The 22,066-nt window shown below is 43.0% G+C and overlaps 1 protein-coding gene across 1 annotated transcript; it reads right to left on the bottom strand.

The window, feature by feature from the left end:
* Positions 1 to 16,631: 16,631 nt before the first annotated feature.
* Positions 16,632 to 21,078, bottom strand: LOC306928050 (uncharacterized protein; the record flags this gene model as incomplete). The annotated part of the gene is made up of 9 exons (XM_079507970.1): positions 16,632 to 17,549; positions 18,513 to 18,563; positions 18,744 to 18,835; positions 18,942 to 18,957; positions 19,240 to 19,293; positions 20,353 to 20,450; positions 20,558 to 20,573; positions 20,715 to 20,852; positions 21,060 to 21,078. The coding sequence occupies 9 exons, from the start codon at positions 21,076 to 21,078 to the stop codon at positions 17,545 to 17,547; spliced, it is 489 nt and encodes a 162-aa protein (XP_079364096.1). The 3' UTR covers positions 16,632 to 17,544.
* Positions 21,079 to 22,066: the final 988 nt, after the last annotated feature.

Raw genomic sequence — 22,066 nt, 5'->3', positions numbered from 1 at the left:
ACTCTGCTCTGCGGCTGCAGACTGCCTCCGCTGTTTGGCCTGACACACACACACACACACACACACACACGCGCGCGCGCGCGCGCGCACACACACACACACACACACACACACACGCACACACACACACACGCCGAGGTGGTGTGTCGTTGCCCCCGCTGCTTTCCACCTTCACTGACAGTGCCACCTAGTGTCCAGGAGGACCGATCTCTCTCTCTTTATCTCTCTCTCTGTTGTTGTCGAGGCCTTGGCTATACCAACAACAGGGCTAACTGTATAATGTGACTCTTCTTTGCTGCCTGAGAATTATCCAATCGATTCAAGCAAATAATATATATACGGTGCAGTTCTTCAAAGCAATGTTGCAAGAAAGGTTAGGCAATGAGCCTAAAGTGGGGTTTTTTGGAAGCCGAAGCGGAGCAGACCGATTACTAATAAGCTGTTCTCTCCTTATGTACAAATACGACATTGATTATTATTATTATTTTGTTCTATAGAATGAGCCTATAGCATAATTCCGAGCAGCAAATGGAACTTTCTCTAGGGGTGTATTATTATTATTATTATTATTAGTCAAACTTTTGACTGAAATGGGGTTTTGTTTTTTTAAAAACACTATTATCTTCTCTGTGTCCTCCTGTCTTACCGATCCTAGGTTTTTTTTAAAAAAGGTGTGAAGGTATAACAGCGAGTTTTTTTTGTTTTTCAAAGAGGAGGAGGAGGAGGGACCGCTAAGCCGGAGGTGAAAGACGGCCGCTCGGTCGGCCTGTCTCACTCTCTCTCTCTCTCTCTCTCTCTGCTTGTAAATACTGTGCATAGCTGTCATAAACATCCCCCGCCCCCCTCGTCTAATACTGTCCATAACTGTGCTTCAAGAATGTCCGTTTAGTACCATAATATGTCCGTATGCCCAGCGTTCGCTCATCAGTAATTATGGTTCAAAATGAACGACAAACGGAAGCGGCGGCGCCACTCGCTGAGTGCAGGTTTTTTCTGCGCTTCCTCGCGTCGGAATCGAGCCCAACAGTTCTACGGTAGAGCGCCCCCGAAATGCACCGTTTAACCACTTACATGTAAGCCCTATTTATATATATAATATATATACACTCTGTTGACCGGAGTCTCCCAGGGTGCTGTACTAGGGGCCCCTCCTGTTTTTTCTAGCTGTCCGCCGAAAATTGACGACCCATAAAGCTCACAAGCTTTTGTTTTTTCTCCGCCGAATGTTTTGGGACGCTATATGGATTCAAATTGTTAGCATAACGAGCCTCCATGGCAATTAACTCCAGCTCAAGATGCATTCCTTTGTCGGTGATGGGGGCGTCTGAAACAATAATACTCAATTTAAGGGGGCCTTCAACTACAGTGGGATCCCATATCTTTGTTCCTCAGTCTCAAACTGATCTTTATCAGGACCCAGAGGTACCTCTGTTAGACACACCCACAGACCAACCCCCAGATTCTCAGCCACACCCAAAAGGTTGTTACTTACTTATTAATAAGATGCTCCCATCTGAGTGAAAATCTATAAAGTGTCACTTCAAAACTATCGTTAAATGACGGTATAAACCGATGACTTCAGCTGACTTTAAACCAAACCGTGCCGCGACGAGCCTGACGCGGTTTGGATGAATTCACCGGGTGGATTATGTAGGGCGCGTCCTTCATTTTGATCCTATTACATTTACTGTATAATGGGGCTATATGTGGTATACTGTATGTGTATACTGTATACCATTAAGATTTTTTATTTCATTTTTTCTCATGAATTGCAGCGCATGGTAGTGATGAATGATAATGAAATCATGGGCATGTACAAAGCAGAATTGGGGAGACGTTTTTTTTTTTTTTTAAATGGGTGTCCAAAATAACCAAAGTGAAACGATTAGACCGTTTTATGAAAAGCGAAGCAAAACAAACAAACACAAAAAACAATGATGAATGGGTGAAAAATGTATTCGATAGGGATATTCCTTCATGCTCTCCTTTCAAAAGTGATTTTATAGAGGTGACCGTAGCAGAGGTTTTTTTATATTTAGCACTGATGTTTTTTGGAAGACAAATTGAAGCCAAAGTATGTTTTGGACTAAGGAATTATAGAAATGGGGGGGGGGGGGGGGGAGTATATAATGATATTATTTCTAAGGGTCGGTCAGTTAGGTCAGGAGAAGGCCAAATGGGGGGTATTAGGCTATGCATGATGCTTTTAAACTAATCAAAAAATAGTGCCAGACTGTTTTGTTTCTGGTCATTTAGAGTCTCAACAACGTAGCAGAGCTTATCATCCTTTGCATGGCTTAAAATAAAGATTTTCACAATTTTCAGATTTTTTCAGATTGACAGTGATAGAATAATAATAATAATAACAAAAAAAAAGCTGTCTGAATCTTTGTAAAGTCTTGTAAAAAAAATTGTTTCAAATCATATTAAAGGGGTAGTTCTGTTTTGGGTTTTCTTTTTTAAATATTTGAATTTGATATCGCACTTTTAAATCAAAGAGAGCAATACGGTAATACGCCACTGGAAGCTTGTTAGCTAATTGTTAATTGTTTACGGCTGAGGAAATTATTTTAACGATAACAACAAACCCGAACTATCCCTTTAAGGCTAAACCCATCTAAAGATATTCACCAGATGTATCGTCGTCATCGCCACCTCGTCTCCACACATGTGCAGCTTTAAGCCTCGACGATGCTCCGTCGCGCGACGTTGTCGTCACGCGACGATAGCGTGAATCGGGGCTTCGTATGGACGTATTTAATTAACCACTAGGAGTCCCTCTTGAGTCTTTTTCTGTTCGCGCTGGAAAGCCTTCGCCGAGAATAGACGATTCTGGGACGCGTTCGTCGCGAGCTTCGCGTCGAGCTGCCGTTTCCTGCGAAAGTGTTGCGATACGGATGCTGGGGTTCAAGTGGTTCGTTAATTCCAACTCACTGCTACCTTTTGCCTTCATGTGTTTATGTCTCTGTGGGAAACAAGGCTTCTCCTCGGAATGGGCTCTATATGCACACGTCACGCCAACTTGGGCCCCCTTCCCTACTTCCTTCAGGTGTTACAGATGATACTAATGAAGTCTCTGTTCCATTGTGGTCAAACAGAGTCAGGGTGCTGCTATATTGTTGCATGTTGGCTCACTGGAAACACTCTGCTACACCAGTGGGTCTCAAAGTGTCCTTGAGTGGGTTCGTCCAAAACTCCAAATGGCCCCGTACCGGTCTGTAACTCTGAGAGTTATGGGCATCCTTGAAATTAAAACGTTTGAAAACCACTCCACACTAAATGGAGCAGAGCCTTAATCAGTATCATCGCTAACACCTGTGAAGGAAGTAGGAAGAGTTATTCTGTGTGCATATAGAGCAGGGAAATGAAGCCGCTTCCAATTGGACAAATAAAGACAAGGAAAGCACCAAATCAATCAGGGTTCTCTGTATACAACTCTGCATCAGCCACTCTGTACTGTGTCATGGTTAGATCCGTTAGCTAGTTAGCTCATTTGGACACAAATACACGTTCATGAGAAAACCTGACACTTGTAGTTTGGAAATACACTCCGAGAGTATATGCTCTCTGGCCGGCTTGGGACGGATTTGACCAAACGTCGACATGTAACTCGCGTGCGTCCCCCTCTGTAGTCAACATGTGACCACGCGGGTACCCTCGCGGAGTCACGTGTTGACTACGGGGGGGACACAATTTACGACGCTGTCCCTATCGGCACATTATCTCAACACCGCTCTCGTGACTCGAGTCCACTTTAGACGGCATGCCTCCGGCATTTAAACTGTTTTTTTTTTACGTCTTGGGTTTGAGAACGGCACTTCCACACATCTCTGGAGTGTGGATAGTGTGGTGACCGGGGACGTCGTCCGACGACCACCTGTCCCTTCCCGTGAAACTTTTGGTCCCAAAACGTCACACTATAAAGGCCGTTTTGCGGGAGCGAGAGTGTGTTGCACAGACAGACACTGACCACCGCTCAGCTCAGACAATGTCAACGTTAGTTATACTGAGCTATCTCCTCTGACCGTTCCTACAGCGACTCGATATCAGAGAACACGCACGCTACGGCGTCACAACCAGAGCGAGCGCGTGCTCTCGGAAAGGGTGCGTGTGTTTGGTTCCGACGTACTAACAGGCATTAGTCCGACACGCCTACCCCGAACCTCACACAGGGAAGCCACGGGCCAGTCTTAACCGGATGTTACAGTACTGTTGCATGTCGGGAATGTTATGCGCCGCCTCTCGGGAGCTCGGGAGCAAAACAATGCTCAGGGAGTATTTCCGGACGCAGCCTCTTAGAATGTTCTAGAATAAAGTATCAAACCGATGATAGATTCTGCCGCTCATGACTTCACACCGATTCCGTCCGCTAAAAGTTGGACCGTAATAATATACTATAATAAAATAATCAACTGCCATCCACAAAGTCTGCCAATGACATCCCTTGAAACTGCAGGGAGCACTGTGGTGCCTGGCGGCACAACACAGCTGGTGTCAATCAAACTGTCAGGACAAAACACTCACCTTCCAGGAATAACTTTTATACAAAAATAAGGAGAGCATTTGTAGTAGGTTTTGTTTTTAAAAGAAAAGGGTCATTCTGTATAATCTCACCAGCCGTTTATTACCTTTGTCTCTTACCGCCCCACCCGAATTTTCTACCGCTTATAAAACAAAAGAAAAAAAAAGAAAAAACATGCTCTCGGTAAATGTCCGTCGTTTTGTGTGAATCCGCCACCGCCATCTAACATGGGAGGTGTTACTTTAAATCACCTACAGTGGTGCCTTTTGTTTTTGCTTTCTTTTTAGATTGCCGTCTTTTTTTTATATGAAACAAATACTAAATGGGGAAAACTTTAAAGACACGCGTTCTTTGTTAACAAACTTGTTTGTAAAAAAAATAAAAAAAAAATAGAACATTTTCAAATGTTTTGAATGAGGAGAGCCCCCCCCCCCTCCCCCGCCGCACACTTTTATTTTGTAGAGGTACAGGGCTTTTATCTTGGTGTAAATCTGATTTCCTGTTCTCTTTACATAAGTGCACACGTTTTCTGGTTGAACGAAGGACTTTTTTTTCCCTTGGAACTTTTGCATTGTACTTTCAGTGGTGTTTTTACGATGTCACAGTGGCTTGTTTCAGTGCTCCATCCTGTGTATTAACTGGTATCCTTTTTGCAATTAAAACGGTTGTATTTCAACTCTCTCTCCTTTTGAATGGTTTCCAATAATGTGTGTGCCTCCATTTTGTCGTTCACTCGCAGTCGGACAAACACTTCTTTATAGGTGTCTTTGTTTATTCACAACACAAACCATCCCAGCGACATTTTCATGCTCCCATTAATTCCAATTATACAACAGGTCGTTTCGAGGAAGAAATCTAGATTGGTTGAAACGGCCTTCTAGCCGTGGTTCAAACGAGCACCACTCCACACCTAATCAAAACAAAGAATTCAGCTGCTCTGTTTTCCCAGAGCGCAGCAAACTCGGTGGCTATAGCTAGCTAGTTCCTTGGGACATTTGTGGTCGTAGTTTTCCAGCGATGTTCTTAGTTTTAAGGGCAACTGTTGTATAATTGCAATATTACACTCGAGGGTGTGGTTTAACGTGATTATTGCCACTTCAGTGATAAACCACACCCTCGTGTAATATTGCTTAATTATTGTCGTTCTTTATTTTACCCAGGGTAGTAGCTGAGCACAAGTGCTCATTTCCAGCAACGCCCTGCACATGGAAACACACAGACACACATATTAAAACCTGGGAGCTGGCCAGTACAACCACAGTCTGATACTGTTGTACTGGGAGCTGACCAGTGCAACCACAGCTGACCAGTTCAACCACAGTCTGATACTGTTGTACTGGGAGCTGACCAGTACAACCACAGCTGACCAGTTCAACCACAGTCTGATACTGTTGTACTGGGAGCTGACCAGTACAACCACAGTCTGATACCGTTGTACTATGGGAGCTGACCAGTACAACCACAGTCTGATACTGTTGTACTGGGAGCTGACCAGTACAACCACAGTCTGATACTGTTGTACTGGGAGCTGACCGGTACAACCACAGTCTGATACTGTTGTACTGGGAGCTGACCGGTACAACCACAGTCTGATACTGTTGTACTGGGAGCTGACCGGTACAACCACAGTCTGATACTGTTGTACTGGGAGCTGACCGGTACAACCACAGTCTGATACTGTTGTACTGGGAGCTGACCGGTACAACCACAGTCTGATACTGTTGTACTGGGAGCTGACCGGTACAACCACAGTCTGATACTGTTGTACTGGGAGCTGACCGGTACAACCACAGTCTGATACTGTTGTACTGGGAGCTGACCAGTTCAACCACAGTCTGATACTGTTGTACTGGGAGCTGACCAGTACAACCACAGTCTGATACTGTTGTACTGGGAGCTGACCAGTGCAACCACAGTCTGATACTGTAGTACTGGGAGCTGACCAGTTCAACCACAGTCTGATACTGTTGTAGTTGTACTGGGAGCTGACCGGTACAACCACAGTCTGATACTGTTGTACTGGGAGCTGACCAGTACAACCACAGTCTGATACTGTTGTACTGGGAGCTGACCGGTGCAACCACAGTCTGATACTGTTGTACTGGGAGCTGACCAGTACAACCACAGTCTGATACTGTTGTACTGGGAGCTGACCAGTACAACCACAGTCTGATACTGTTGTAGTGGGAGCTGACCAGTTCAACCACAGTCTGATACTGTTGTACTGGGAGCTGACCGGTACAACCACAGTCTGATACTGTTGTACTGGGAGCTGACCCGTTCAACCACAGTCTGATACTGTTGTACTGGGAGCTGACCAGTACAACCACAGTCTGATACTGTTGTACTGGGAGCTGACCAGTGCAACCACAGCTGACCAGTTCAACCACAGTCTGATACTGTTGTACTGGGAGCTGACCAGTACAACCACAGTCTGATACCGTTGTACTATGGGAGCTGACCGGTACAACCACAGTCTGATACTGTTGTACTGGGAGCTGACCAGTACAACCACAGTCTGATACCGTTGTACTATGGGAGCTGACCGGTACAACCACAGTCTGATACTGTTGTACTGGGAGCTGACCAGTTCAACCACAGTCTGATACTGTTGTACTGGGAGCTGACCAGTACAACCACAGTCTGATACTGTTGTGTACTGGGAGCTGACCGGTACAACCACAGTCTGATACTGTTGTACTGGGAGCTGACCGGTACAACCACAGTCTGATACTGTTGTACTGGGAGCTGACCAGTACAACCACAGTCTGATACTGTTGTACTGGGAGCTGACCAGTACAACCACAGTCTGATACTGTTGTACTGGGAGCTGACCGGTACAACCACAGTCTGATACTGTTGTACTGGGAGCTGACCAGTTCAACCATAGTCTGATACTGATGTACTGGGAGCTGACCAGTACAACCACAGTCTGATACTGTTGTACTGGGAGCTGACCAGTTCAACCATAGTCTGATACTGATGTACTGGGAGCAGTCTGATACTGTTGTACTGGGAGCTGACCAGTACAACCACAGTCTGATACTGTTGGCCACTAAGCAGCTCCACTGGAGCGGTTGGGGGTTCAGTACCTTGCTGAAGGGCACTTCAGTGGTGTTGGGTGACCTTCCGGTCCAGGGAATCTAACCGGCAGCAACCTTCCGACAACAAGGACGTCCCTCTATCCTTTAGGCCACCGCTGTCCACTGCCCCAAATGAACTGATGTGTGAGTAGAATGTGAGAAACAGACAGTTTTCCTGATTCTCACAAGAGATAAACGGTTTTTATGTTTATGGGTAAAAAAAACCTGCCAAAATGGCGTACTAAAACTGAGGACTAGGACACAACCTGAAACATTAAAAACAACAGCAAAGAGAACAGAACCTAGAAACCAGCACAGAGAACAAGAACACAGTCTTTATAGTGTCGTCTGGGCTCATCAGCGAGAGCAGGCTCAGCTGGCAACCAGTCCACAGCTGAGTACATTCAGAGCAATCAGGGAGTAGAGGGGGAGGAGGAGAGCACGGAGGGGAGGAGAGGTGGGCAGAACCAGGGAAAATACACAGGGCATTTCTCAAAACTCAACCGCTATTTTTGAGTTTGGAAGCACTCCTTTTCAATAAAGCAATGTCCTGCTACCTCCTGCGTTATGTGCAAATTCAAAACAGGTGGTAGTATAGCCTACGCAGGGCAGTTGAAAGTGATTTCTAACGAGCACTTCCAAACTGCAACACTTAGAAAGTGCAAGGACAGAAAGTGGCTCATAATATGTCTGCAGTGGATTTTTTATGAAACAAACTCTTTGAGGATAGAAAGAGGATAATTCAAGCTTTTCGTACAGTTGCAATGTTGGTGCACCTTTGCCAAGTTTAGGAATCTATATTTTTGCCCAGCAATGTGATCCCTGACTGGGTCCGAGCACAGAAATAGCGTTATAGCGTTTGTTCAACACCAAGTGTTACTGTTGCGCAGCCTAACACACGCACGCATGCACACACACACACACACACACACACACACACACACATTTTTTGAGGGGCTCTATTTAGAGGTCTAATGTTTGTTTTTCCTTAAACAAACAACAAAAACTCCATTGACATGGACAGAGTTTAATGTTTGTTTTGTCCATGTTTGTTTTGTCTCATAATTACGTAATAAAATATGCATATTATTATAGCGCAACTCACTTCACACAGGTGTGATTTTTGAGTGGTGTAAACCACTCCTACGACTGGCTTTGTTAGTTTACGTGTCTGTCTGTCTGTTCGTACCAAAAAATGAGCATGGTGCATTGTGATTGGGCCGGAATGAGACATTACGTCACTGACATTACGTCAGTGACCACAGTTGATCAGTCTATATAACCTTACACCACTCAGTTCACACGGGTGTGATTTTTTTTATATCTATGCACTGGACAGTCAAATAGTCTCAACAGAGGGCATACTGGACAGTCCAGGGCATAAATGACCTGGGACTGGGAGGTCACACAGCCGACACAGGGCTAACCTAGAAACCAAACAAATCAAGGTCCCTGTGGAGATTGTGTCTGGCTGGCAGTGGCACTCAGTTTGAATGACATTTCACTGAGTCTGTTTGCAACCAGCAGCGATGATAACACACTCTGCCCCTGCACGCAGAGACAGAGATCGTGACAGCAACATATTTTTGGAGCTATAGGCTTACAATTTAAACCCATGAGTCATTTCGACGAGACCGATTCTACAGAATGTCTTCTAATTAAATCAGTTTTCTGAAAAACCTATGTCAGTGGTTCTCAAACAATTTCATGTCAAGGACCCCCAGAATTATATGTATTTGGCCGCCGACCCCCATCTGAAAATATGTGGTTCCAGGGACCTCCCCCAGAAGCAAACATTTGAGTTGAAAATGTTCGCTCTGAAAGAATATATATTCCAAATGTGCGCAACATTTTCACGATTTTTCAAAAATAGCAGAACTACAAGCTCATAGAGCGGCACTCGGTGCCGCGCTATGAGCTTGTAGATCTGCTATTTTTCAATAGCTAAAGTATAACATAATGCTTAAAACACCAAAAGGGGTTCCCGCCCAGAAGAAAAATAGAGTTTAAATAGGGGTTAAAGTTGGAATTACACCAGTTACGGTATACTAGTACTATACAAAAAAAAGCTGATCTACAAGCTCACAACACGTTGTAGATGACTATTTTTGCTTAAAGTTTAGGGATCAAAATGGCAAAAAAAAAAATACATGACATGATTCATAAAATTGCCATCCAAAATGTTGATGTCCTTCCTCTCAAGTAGGCCTATATTAATAGTGATACATACAAACGTGTGTGTACTGTGTATTAATGTAGGCCTAATACACTGGTCAATCCTCAACATTGGCTGAATGTCGCGCAAACCCTCCGAGCTGAGTATAAACCAGACGAGATGACAAACGGAGATACCAAAAATAATAACATCCTTTTGTGTAAAGATCAACCATCGACCATCTTCCATCACCATGGAAACTGCATGGAACTTTCGCTGATCTGTCAGCGGTCTTGGCCCAAACATTTTGACAAGAGGGGTTGAAGATCTACAGGTGCAGTATAAGACTGTGAAGAATTGTAACTGATAATGGGATGAACAATTCTAGCTCATTATTGCTATAGTGAAGGTTACCTTCCATTAATGAGCTTAGGGACTGAGGGAACATATTGGGGCTACCTTACATTCAGTTTGACTGTAAGGTATACATAATGATATTATAGTTTTGCTTCGTTTTCCGTCCTTCATGAATTGTGGTTAAAACTTGGTCTGGTGTCTTGTTGGTTGAGAGTCATTGTGATATTAAAACCACAAAATAACAGTGTACATTGGGGTTCCCCAGAGATACACATATCAAATGTTGGCACTGCGGATTTCAAAAAGTTGTGACTCACACTGTGTTTAACATAATTGTCCTATAGTGTAATTCATCAGAACACTATCTACTACCGCTGGAAGGATGAGGACATCGCATCACTTAAATTGTATGTGAGTTTGCCGCCACCTGCTGGTTATTCTGTGTACTGCAGTGCATATACTTCTAGGAATAATGAGAGAATAACATGAAGGTGATTCCACGGAAGCTGAGATGTAAACATGGCAGCCTAATAACAGTGGTTCTCAGACGTTTTCATGTCAAGGACCCCCCAAAAGGGGTCAGAATAAACGATTAGACTTAGATGGTTATTCGTCTCAACTGCTGCAAGGACGCCCACATTAATTATGTATTTGGCCGCTGACCCCCCCCCCACCCCCCCCCCCCCCCTTTCCATCTGAAAAGTAATTGTGCCAGAGACCCCCATACAAGGTTTGTATGGGGGTTTGTTTAAAAAATATATATATTCCACCATTTTCTGTTTTTCTTTTTTTAATATAGCAGATCTACAAGCTCGCCATTGTCAAACCTTCAAGTTGTTAAACTAATTTTGATGCTATATTAACCCCCTGGAACGCCCTCAGGGACCCCTGACCCCTGACCGGAAGGCAGCATTTTGGAGAATTGCTTTTTTTCCCCCGAAGTCTCCTGAACTTGAACGCAGCATTTTGCGTTGAACTAATTTGTTTCGAAATCCATGTCGTATACACACCGCATCTCCACTAGCTAAAGAGTGCTGGGATGCGCCCCGAAAAAAGCCGATCTACAAGCTCTCTACGCGTCGCAGCGCGACGCGTTGAGAGCTTGTAGATCTGCTATTTTCGCTATTTTTGTCCAAAAGTGCCCCCTTAACGGGATTTCAGCCCCTGCCCTTCTAACACTCTCTGCACGTGCCTGGGTTATAACATACTGTAGGTCTGACAGATCTGTCAGTGAACACAGATCCGCTTTGTGAATGAACTCGTCTCCAAGGCTCCAATGCATGTCCATGTTGTGAATGAACTCGTCTCCAAGGCTCCAATGCATGTCCATGTTGTGAATGAACTCGTCTCCAAGGCTCCAATGCATGTCCTGTTGTGAATGAACTCGTCTCCAAGGCTACAATGCATGTCCATGTTGTGAATGAACTCGTCTCCGAGGCTCCAATGCATGTCCATGTTGTGAATGAACTCGTCTCCGAGGCTCCAATGCATGTCCATGTTGTGAATGAACTCGTCTCCAAGGCTCCAATGCATGTCCATGTTGTGAATGAACTCGTCTCCAAGGCTCCAATGCATGTCCATGTTGTGAATGAACTCGTCTCCAAGGCTCCAATGCATGTCCATGTTGTGAATGAACTCGTCTCCGAGGCTCCAATGCATGTCAAATGGCATTTGGCAGAATAGCCAAATGGCATTGATCACGCCTCCAGGTCTTAAGTTAAGTAATAGGACCTGGTACTTAAGACACGCATAATACTGACTAAAACAAAAAATCGAAATGTGCTGCCAAAAACAACACTGCTTCAGACAGGAAAAGACTGTTCCAGTTGAGATGAATCATTGTTGGCCTGCTATGAAACGCAGCCATGCGGTGCCCTTGTGAACGGCTTCACGTCCAGGAGGAGAGAGGGGTTCCTGTTTAATTGCCAAATGGGACTGATAAACGCTCCTCTCCCTCTGGCCTCGGCCCGTTTAATCTAGCACTTTATTGAGGACAGACACAAAGCAGACGTCTGTGTTGGAGGCAGCGCTGAGCGCATGCCAGGTCCCCATATATCCACTCTTTAACCGTTTCCGTCCGTAGGACGTCGCCACACGTCCTAGGGGTCCCAATCGACGCGTACATATACGACGTCCTCAGACGTCCTAGCGCATCCTCAATGATACGGGGCGAGATAAGAATATTCTGAATTCTTTCCTTTTTTGTATTTGTCAGTTCGCCTTTCGGCTACCGTATGCTACACTCTCGGCTCGTGTTAGCTTACCGTTGACTTAGCTGTTAGCGCGGCAGAAAGAATGACTCGTCTCTCCTAATCCAGGGCGCTCTCCGTGGTTTTGAACGGATCGATATACTAGCGCTTCATTTCTGCTCCTCATCCGTCTCTCCCGCAAAATATGAACGCTTTTTGGATCATATATCGTATAAATTAAAGCAATATGTTATACTTTAGCTCTTGAAAAATAGCAGATCTACAAGCTCATAGCGCGGCACAGAGTGCCGTGCTACGAGCTTGTAGGTCTGCTATTTTTGAAAAATCGTGAAAATGTGGCACAGATCTTTGAATAGGCTATATTCTTTCCGAGCGAAAGTTTTAACTCAAATCTTTGCTTCTGGGTGCTCACTGGAACTGCATATTTTCAGATGGGGGGTCGGCGGCCAATTTATAATTTTTGGGGTTCTTTGACATGAAATAGTAGAAACATAGGTTTTTCAGAAAACTGTCAGGATTTAGAAGACATTGTAGAATCTGGTGTCAGGTCGAAATGGGTTAAAGCAGGTGGTCTGGAGCCAACCGGTGGTCCCTGAGGGGGTTCCAGGTGGTCTGGAGCCAACCGGTGGTCCCTGAGGGGGTTCCAGGTGGTCTGGAGCCCAACCAGTGTTCCCTGAGGGGGTTCCAGGTGGTCTGGAGCCCACCGGTGGTCCCTGAGGGGGTTCCAGGTGGTCTGGAGCCCAACCAGTGGTCCCTGAGGGGGTTCCAGGTGGTCTGGAGCCAACCGGTGGTCCCTGAGGGGGTTCCAGGTGGTCTGGAGCCCACCGGTGGTCCCTGAGGGGGTTCCAGGTGGTCTGGAGCCCTCCGGTGGTCCCTGAGGGGGTTCCAGGTGGTCTGGAGCCCTCTGGTGGTCCCTGAGGGGGTTCCAGGTGGTCTGGAGCCCTCCGGTGGACCCTGAGGGGGTTCCAGGTGGTCTGGAGCCCACCGGTGGTCCCTGAGGGGGTTCCAGGTGGTCTGGAGCCAACCGGTGGTCCCTGAGGGGGTTCCAGGTGGTCTGGTGGTCTTTAATTATACACTCTCAAGAGTTGCATTAATGTTAAACATCAGCAATACTTAATTTACAAGAAGTCTACACAATTAGAGAGTGTATAGAATAATTGTTATTTTGATCAGTGTTCGTGCGTCAACGATCAACAGAATATTCTTTAGTTCTGGGTCTGAGTGGGAGGCTAAATCTCATGGTGGTCTGTGGCTCAAATGCTGAATAAATAATGGGCCTTGATGTGAAAAAACTGTTTTAAAGGACAGAATAGCAGAGAATACCAGAGTGTTAACAAGCCTTTCAAAAGTGTATTATAGGGCAGTTTGAATACGTTATTAGTCAGATATGTAAACGGCACGTAGTTGATATGACTAAAATTACAACTAAAAATCAGGAAATATAAATAAAACACAGGACGTGAGTGGTATGTCTATTAAGACTATGCTGTCACACATCTTATCTTAACGATGATGAACATTTGCAGCTGCTCTGCTGAACAGTGGCTCTCAAACCATTTCATGCCAGGGAGGGACCCCCAAATTGACCTGACCCCCCCTGGTCTGAAAAGAGTTCATGCCAGGGACACCCCAGAAGAGAGCAATTATGTTACAGATGTTCGAGGGGCGCTAGCCCCTCCCATGCCCAGCTTTGTGGGTTTGTGTGTGTACCTCATAGCGATGATTTGATTGGCTGATCACGGAATTGAGATGATTTGATTGGAAAAGATCACACTCGTGTGAAGTGAGGGGCGTTCTTAAAAATAAATTTAAACACCTACAATAGACATTATTCAATTTCAATAAGAAGATAACACTCACACACATTCGGTTTAGGAACAGCTCTGTACCAGTAGAAGCTCCAGTCTGCAGATGATTCTTTAACCTCACAGCTCAGAGTCACTGAGACTCCAGGACTCAACCATGGAGGAGACACACTGAGAACAGGCTGGAGTCTGTCTGTCGGAAAGCACATTTATCTGCATTGAAAACATTGTTTATGTAAATAAAATAAAAAAAGGCCAAAGCCATACACCTTGTCTATGGACTCATACAGGCATGAGGTAAACCGCAAACTTATAACACAATTACAAAGTCAGCCTACAATCAACTATAAGCATAACCTGCACTGACTAAAGGTTTTATTACTCAGCAGGATAAAATTATGAAAAGAAAATACGTGTCCATACATTCATCTTCAGTAGACTTGACTACTGTGATGGTCTCCCTAATATAATGGGTCCCCAGAATCAGAACGATTAGTTTTTTTACTGAATGCAAATGTCCTTTTATATTTGCGTATTGTTTTATGTAAAGCACCTTGAATTGTCTTGCTGAATAAACCTTTGCCGTGGCTTATTAACTGGACAAACATGCAGTTGCATACTAAAGCCACAAGGTGGAAGCCAAAGACCACCCTACTTTTACAACATACTGACAGAACAAAATGTAATAATAAATATCTGATAGCATAACGTATATGTCATCTTGACTGAGTGAATACAATTGAATATATTAAATTAATCTTCACCTTGACTGTGTCCATAGGAGAGGAAGTTACTCAGCACTGAAACACATTTGATGAGATAACGCTTAGCATAAATGTAATGCATGCATTTTAATTAGTAATTTACGCCAGTGGTTCTCAAAGTGGGCCCAGCCCCAGGGGTCCTTGAGGGAGTCCCAGGGGGTCCCCAGCTAAATGATAGTTTGGAACCAAATGGACCCTTATGGTTCTGTAACTCTGAGAGTGTACAAATGGAACCAAATGGACCCTTATGGGTCTGTAACTCTGAGAGTGAACAAATGGAACCAAATGGACCCTTATGGGTCTGTAACTCTGAGAGTGTACAAATGGAACCAAATGGACCCTTATGGGTCTGTAACTCTGAGAGTGTACAAATGGAACCAAATGGACCCGTTCCATTTGTAAAATCTCAGAGTTAAATTAACATTGATTTTACAATTTAAATTGGGTCCGTAGACTAATGCATGTCAAACTGGGGGTCCTTGAAATTAAACGAGTTGAGAATCACTGCTAGAGCTGTACAAATATTCTCTTATACAATAAAATGTATACAATTGGTATGGCATGTTAATACAATTTAACTCTAGTATTAGTTTAAATCTAGTATGTTAATACAATATAACTTTTACACAATTGGGATCGTGGCTCACCTAGACACAGGATCTGACACAAATTTTGACCTGATGGCCAACATTCAATTTATCCCCTGAGCAAGCATGCAGGCTCTATTAGCACATGGTAAACATGTCAGAAACCGAATTTAAATCCGTGGATGGAAGAGGAAGGTAACATAATAGTGTAACTTTGACAAAAGAAAAAGCCACATATTCTTTAATTGAAATGGTTCAAATACTAGTGGTGCTATAGTGATAAGAGTGATAATACTCACAGAGGAGAACGCAGAGCAAGATATGAGCCATATCCAAAGAGAGAGAGAGAGAGAGAGAGAGAGAGAGAGAGAGGGGTGCAGATGGAGACAGACACAGATTATTGTCTATTGTAGTATTGAGAGGGGGAGAGAGAGAGAGAGAGAGAGAGAGAGAGAGAGGGTGAGGAAGATGGTACACTTCATGTCATGAGCTCAGTTTCTACAAGTAAATTCACATGTCTTCTTCCTCTTCCTCAAAGAGAGACTGAGTTGATCTCATTCATTCGTTCGTTCATTCATTCGTTCATACTATTGTTTTATAAAGCAGTGAATGGTTTTACCTCAAGGGCCTCTCAGACACAGCCTGTATGCAGGCACTGAGGATAGGAGACGTGCATCAGGAGCAGTGCATCTCTTAAATTACACCAGCATGAAGCATGTTTGTACATTAAGCACTTTTGAAGTGTTTAGTTCAATGTACACACCACAAGCCAAAACGTACTTATTTTTTACGAGTTATAAGCCAAAACGTTAGCCTATGTATATTGTTATCCGTTATAGTGGCAGCATGATGCTAATTTAAAACATAATTGAATGTAGCGTACATGCAAAGTTGGATAATGATGGGTCCAGTGGTGTCGGTGTGTTGTCCTAGATTAGCTGTGAACAGACTAGACACAAATACACTGAAGACACATGGACAGGGGAAAACATAATCTCTCTCTTATGTGGAAAGAGTATAGACTGTTAACATAATGTTAAATGCAGGACAATATGCATGGTGGCATAAGAGATGTGGAAGGAGTTTACACAACACCAGTGTGAGAACAAAGTTGTTTTAATTAAACTGCAAATACAAAAAGAGCTCTGTTACATCCTCATTCACATCCATGGTCCTTAATTCATACTGTACAAGGATTATCACATTTTATGTACTACAGTATAACTTAACCCATTGAGACCTGAGGGTCGATTCCACAAATGCCTCAGTATCAGTAGTTCTCACACTTTCAAGATTAAAAAAAGAATAATATATATTTTTTTAAATGCAGATGTACAAGCTCCCAGCACTGAGCACGGCACAAGTCATGTGCTGTGAGCTTGCTATTTTTGAATAGCCAACACAATAATGTAATACTTTCCCGTTTTTAATGGACTAAGAAAAGTGTAAATATTTATTCATGGAGTATTATTTACTTCACAATGTTCTAGCCCTAATGCCCTAAAGATACACACAAAATATTGTTGAAGAAACACAAACATGACATTATTTGCTGGAGATGAATGAAAGCAGCTTTCAGACAGCAAACACTGTACAGACCCGTTTAATAGCTAGGTGAAAGCATTTTCTTTGCACATGCAAGTGTGCGTACGTGCCCATAGGGGAGAGAGAGAGAGAGAGTGGGGAGGGGGGGTTATTGCATTTGTATGCAGGTTATATTAAATCTCCATTTATTCATTTTTAAGACCTGCAAATGCCTTATAAATCAGTAGTTTTTGTGCCACCCCCAAATCAATTTATATTTGTCTGCAGACCCCCACCTGCAAATGTTTTGTGCCTGGAACCCCCAGAAGAGAATATTAAAAGAAAAAAAAAGACAAAACTAGCACATGTACAAGCGAAGTGATGTGCTGTGAGCTATGGTTTTTAAAAAGCCAATGCTAAAATCTAAAATGACAGATGCTTTCCTGGTTTTAATGGGGTTACACACATAAATGTTACCCTGCATGTATTGGTGAAGATATTGCTTTGGTCTTCATCCACGTGCCATGTTGGATTGTCCTACACTGTATAAGGAGATGAAACAAAGATAATAATAAACATTTAGGATACTGGATATTTTATCCACTTCACCAATTTTCAACATCTCTTCATATAATAGGTCCTCACTAATGTTCATGATAAAACACCACCATTTTTTCCTACTCAGTCTGTGTCTCATAGGAGGGCTTTGGGCAGTTCGGACACCCGTCCACCAGTGACATCATCATTAGGCAGATTTTTTTTTAAACAAGATAGATTTGTTTTAAAATATATTTAGATTTGTATTATCGTGAGAACGATGGCTTCAACTTTTGCATTGCAACTTTTCAGGAAAAGAAAGCCTGCCGTTTCTATTAGCTTGGATTCACCATTGATGATGTCACTGGTGGTCGGGTTTCTGAACTGCCCACAGCCTTCCTATGAGACACAGACTGAGTAGAAAAAAATTGTGGTATTTTATCATGAACATTAGTTAGGACCAATTATAGGAAGAGAAGTTGAAAAGTGGTGAAGTGGTCCTTTAAGTATGGAACATGAAAAGATTGACTAATTATTTTGTGAGTTTTAGCATTCATTAAAGCTCTGTTATAACTTGTATAGTTAATAAAAAACCTTTGACACAATCCTGTTTCTGGTTTGGCACAAAGTTTGACCTGAAGTTCAAAATTCTATTTCTCCATACCTGTACGTATGCATGCATACAGGCTCTACATTAGCACAGGAATTTCACGATTTCAGAACTCAAATATGTTGTAGAAGCGGAAAGTTACATAGCACAGCTTTAAGTTAACTTCCATCTCAACAGAATAAAAGCTCACACGGAGTCGTATCTGCCTCCACAATAAAAGCTCACAATGTGTCGTATCTGCCTCCACAATAAAAGCTCACAATGTGTCGCATCTGCCTCCACAAATGTACGGACATCAGCACAAAATCAATTAATTCAATCATTGGATTGGATCTTTAAAAAAGTATATATACTGTACCATTTTCATAATCTTCAGAGTGGTCGATTACTCCATAGATGCTTTTGTCGCCTAAATGTAAACAATTCACCATTAACATGATTTGATTTGAATTATTCTACTAATTAAAAAAATACAATGTACTTAAAAGGACATTAAAGGAACTTGCACACTTCTGTGTGTTTCGGATTAGGTCTTGCAGACAGAATATTCTATTATTCGGAAAAAACGTCGGGAAGAAAAAAGACTAACCGTGTTGCAGTGCGCAGTACACGCCATCAGGAGGAGGCCCACTTTGATGGCCTACAGCTGAGCCCTGATTGGTTCCCTGAGACTGAACAGCTCTGTAATTAATAAATTAATACATGAATACATGAACACATGAATACAAGTAACATGAATAAATGTGCGTGCACGCGTGTGTAAGACAGAGATCAATACCGTACTTGCCTGACACAACCTGGATCTGTAATGTAAAAAAAAGTTGTACCATAAATATTTGAACCAAATAAAAACATTTTAGTGCATTTCTCCTACTTTACATGTTAAAGGTTGTGAATGTGAACTATAGGTGATGTCACTGACAAACAATACACTAAACTAACCTATGAACAAAGCAATCATCAGAGATCTTGTGCTTAACAGGGCACAATTACACTCCTAACATGAATAATAATAATTCTTCTACAATAAATCCAAATGAGCTGAGGTTAAAATAATTGGATTGGATGTTTTTAACATACTGTACCATTTTCATAGTCAGCATCGGGGTTGTGGATTACGCCATAGACGCTTGTGTCGCCTAAAGTTAAACAGACACTTATTAATGCGGTGCTTATTGTTAATTCAAATATCATTTCAGTTCAGTTAATTATTTCTGCAAATTATCAAAACAAAACAAACTGACAAGAACATACATTGTTAAATCAATGCATGACTTTTGTTTGTTTTTTATTTCTTTCTTTTTTATTTGAAGCTATGCATTGCATTTGTTTAAAATTAGGACCAGTTGTGCAGAATTGTGACGCAGCTCAGTGGCCTCGTGGTTAAAGTGTAGGCCTACACCCTGATATTGGGGGAAGTACTGTATTTGTACATAAGCATGGAAATGTTGTTGGGTTTGCGTAAATGGTGAAGCCCCCGCCTGCCTCCGATTCCCCCCCCCCCCCTCCTACTAGTAGCTTAGGTCAGGGGTTCTCAACCCGTGGGTCGCGACCCCTCGGGGGGTCGCCAAATTATTTTAGGGGGTCCCCAAATTATTATTTTTTTAATTTTTATTTTCACGATTTTTCAAAAATAGCAGACCTACAAGCTCGTAGCGCGCCACTCGGTGGCGCGCTATGAGCTTGTAGATCTGCTATTTTTCAATAGCTAAATTATAACAATGCTTAAAACACCAAAAGGGGTTCCCGCCCAAAATGGTTTAAGGTTATTGTAGCAGTCAATTTATATTGGGGGTCGGGAGGGGGCGGGGCGGGGGTCCCGAGACATTGCCAAAGCATTTCCGGGGGTCCCCGGCCAAAAACGCTGAGAACCCCTGGCTTAGGTAAATGGTGCATTCAGACACCGACGACAGAGGACACCAAGCAAGGCACCAACCTGCCATCTGGAGCAACTATAGGTTCAGTGTCTTGCACAAGACACTGTGTTATGACACCTGCCTGTAGAAAAAAACAGGGATGTGGGCAGGGGAACACACCTACCTTCTATGATGTCACTGAGCATCATGAAGGTACTAAAAGACCCGCCCACCTCAGACAATCAGCAACATTATGAAAATGACAAAAAGTATAATTGTCCGGAAAATCACCTGGGTTTTAGTGTTCTAGGGTTAATCAACAGGATTAGTTCAAAGACTGACCGTGCTGCAGTGTGCTGTACAAGTCATCAGGAGGCCCACTTTGATTGGTCATCTGGACTGCAGCTGAGCCCTGATTGGTTCCCTGAGACTGACTCGGTCTGTAATTAACACATAAAAGAGTCATAAAAGAAGTAGAAAACATGACAGCATGAATGTACTGCGGTTATGTTGATACTGTACAGACAGAGATCAATACTGTACTTACCTGACACAACATGGAGCTGTTAAAAAAAAGAAAAAACGGCTACATGAGTGGAACATAATATTGATCCTTCATATTCCTATGCTATGGTACTCTTAAATTCTACTTTTACGGAGGGTTGCCCAGTGATTGTAATCCATGATGTAGTGGTTCTTCTCACCTGTCCTGTATCGACGCAGCAGCAGCACCACCAGCAGGATGCTCAGTGGAATCACGACAACAAGTCCTACAATCAACGTTATCAACCCTGCAGAACTCTGTAGGTCTACAGTCGCTGGAGGTTGAGTAGATCCAATCGCTGGAGGTTGAGACACTACAACAATAATTACAACAATATTATTCTAAATGAATGCATTAGTATTAGAACAACTAATTTCAGAATTTAGGGTATAGTGTATTCCTTAAAAGTACAACCATTTAACGACGATTTAGCCTACCTATGGTGACTGGGTCACTGTATTCAGTGTAGTAAAGTGTCTCTCCTCTCCCTCCTCTGCACCAGTACCTTCCACCTTGTGACACATTGAATGATCCAGTAGAGTATTGATCGATCAGTGAGTTTGTGTCATTTTGGTACCCGTAGTATTTCCATCCAGAGGAGACCTCCACAGAGCAGGTCAGTGTAACACTGCCCTCTACTGGTAGGACTGTCTGGTCAGCTTTCAGTGTGGCCTTTGGTTTATCTGTGGATCACATTTGGAGGAAATTCTTAAAACTTGAATACATTCTTCCTGGTGAAACTGTGTGGACTACTGCAGATGAAAGCTACACTAGTGGAATGTACCTGTGATAAATATGCCAAATATTACATTTATTGGGGGAAAATATTGGGGATTTGCTCATTGGATATCGCTCAACGTCCCTGGCTGCATGCCACCTGTTTTGAATTTGCACATAATGCAGAACGCAGCAGGAGCTTGCTTTACTGAAAACGAGCGCTTTCAAACTCCAACACAAATCACCTGCAAGGAATTTCTTGACAGGAAGTAACTCATCACATATCCACGGTGGATTTTTATGAAACAAACATTTTGCAGATATAGAAGGAGGATAATTCAAGCTTTTCATACAGCTGCAATGTTGGTGAGTTTGACGTTGTTAAATACAATCCAGCGGTATCTGAGGTGTCTGCTCACAGGCTCACAAACAGATCGACAGACAAGAGCGTAAAAAAAGAACCCCCACCCTATAGCCTAGCCGGCCTGGTAGATATGAAAAGGTAGCCTATAATAGAATTATGATAATAATGCATATCTGTATTATCAAATCCCACTCAAGTTCTTCATACACAATATTAATGTATTTGTGTACAGAACCACAATTACATGTAAAAGGCTAATATAGCCTTGAGTGTTATGGTTGTTATTAAATATATGTCAGTGATGAGAATTGAGAAAGTATGATGATGTGACTTACCTGATACAGTCAAAGTTACTCCATTACTCCGTCTCACAGTTCCTAACCCAAGTCCAAGTGTCTTTGTACCAAGACACTTGTATTCACCATTGTGGT

Source organism: Electrona antarctica, assembly GCF_951216825.1.
Source record: "Electrona antarctica genome assembly, chromosome: 8".
NCBI lineage: Eukaryota > Metazoa > Chordata > Actinopteri > Myctophiformes > Myctophidae > Electrona > Electrona antarctica.
This window is presented reverse-complemented; position numbering and strand designations above follow the sequence as displayed.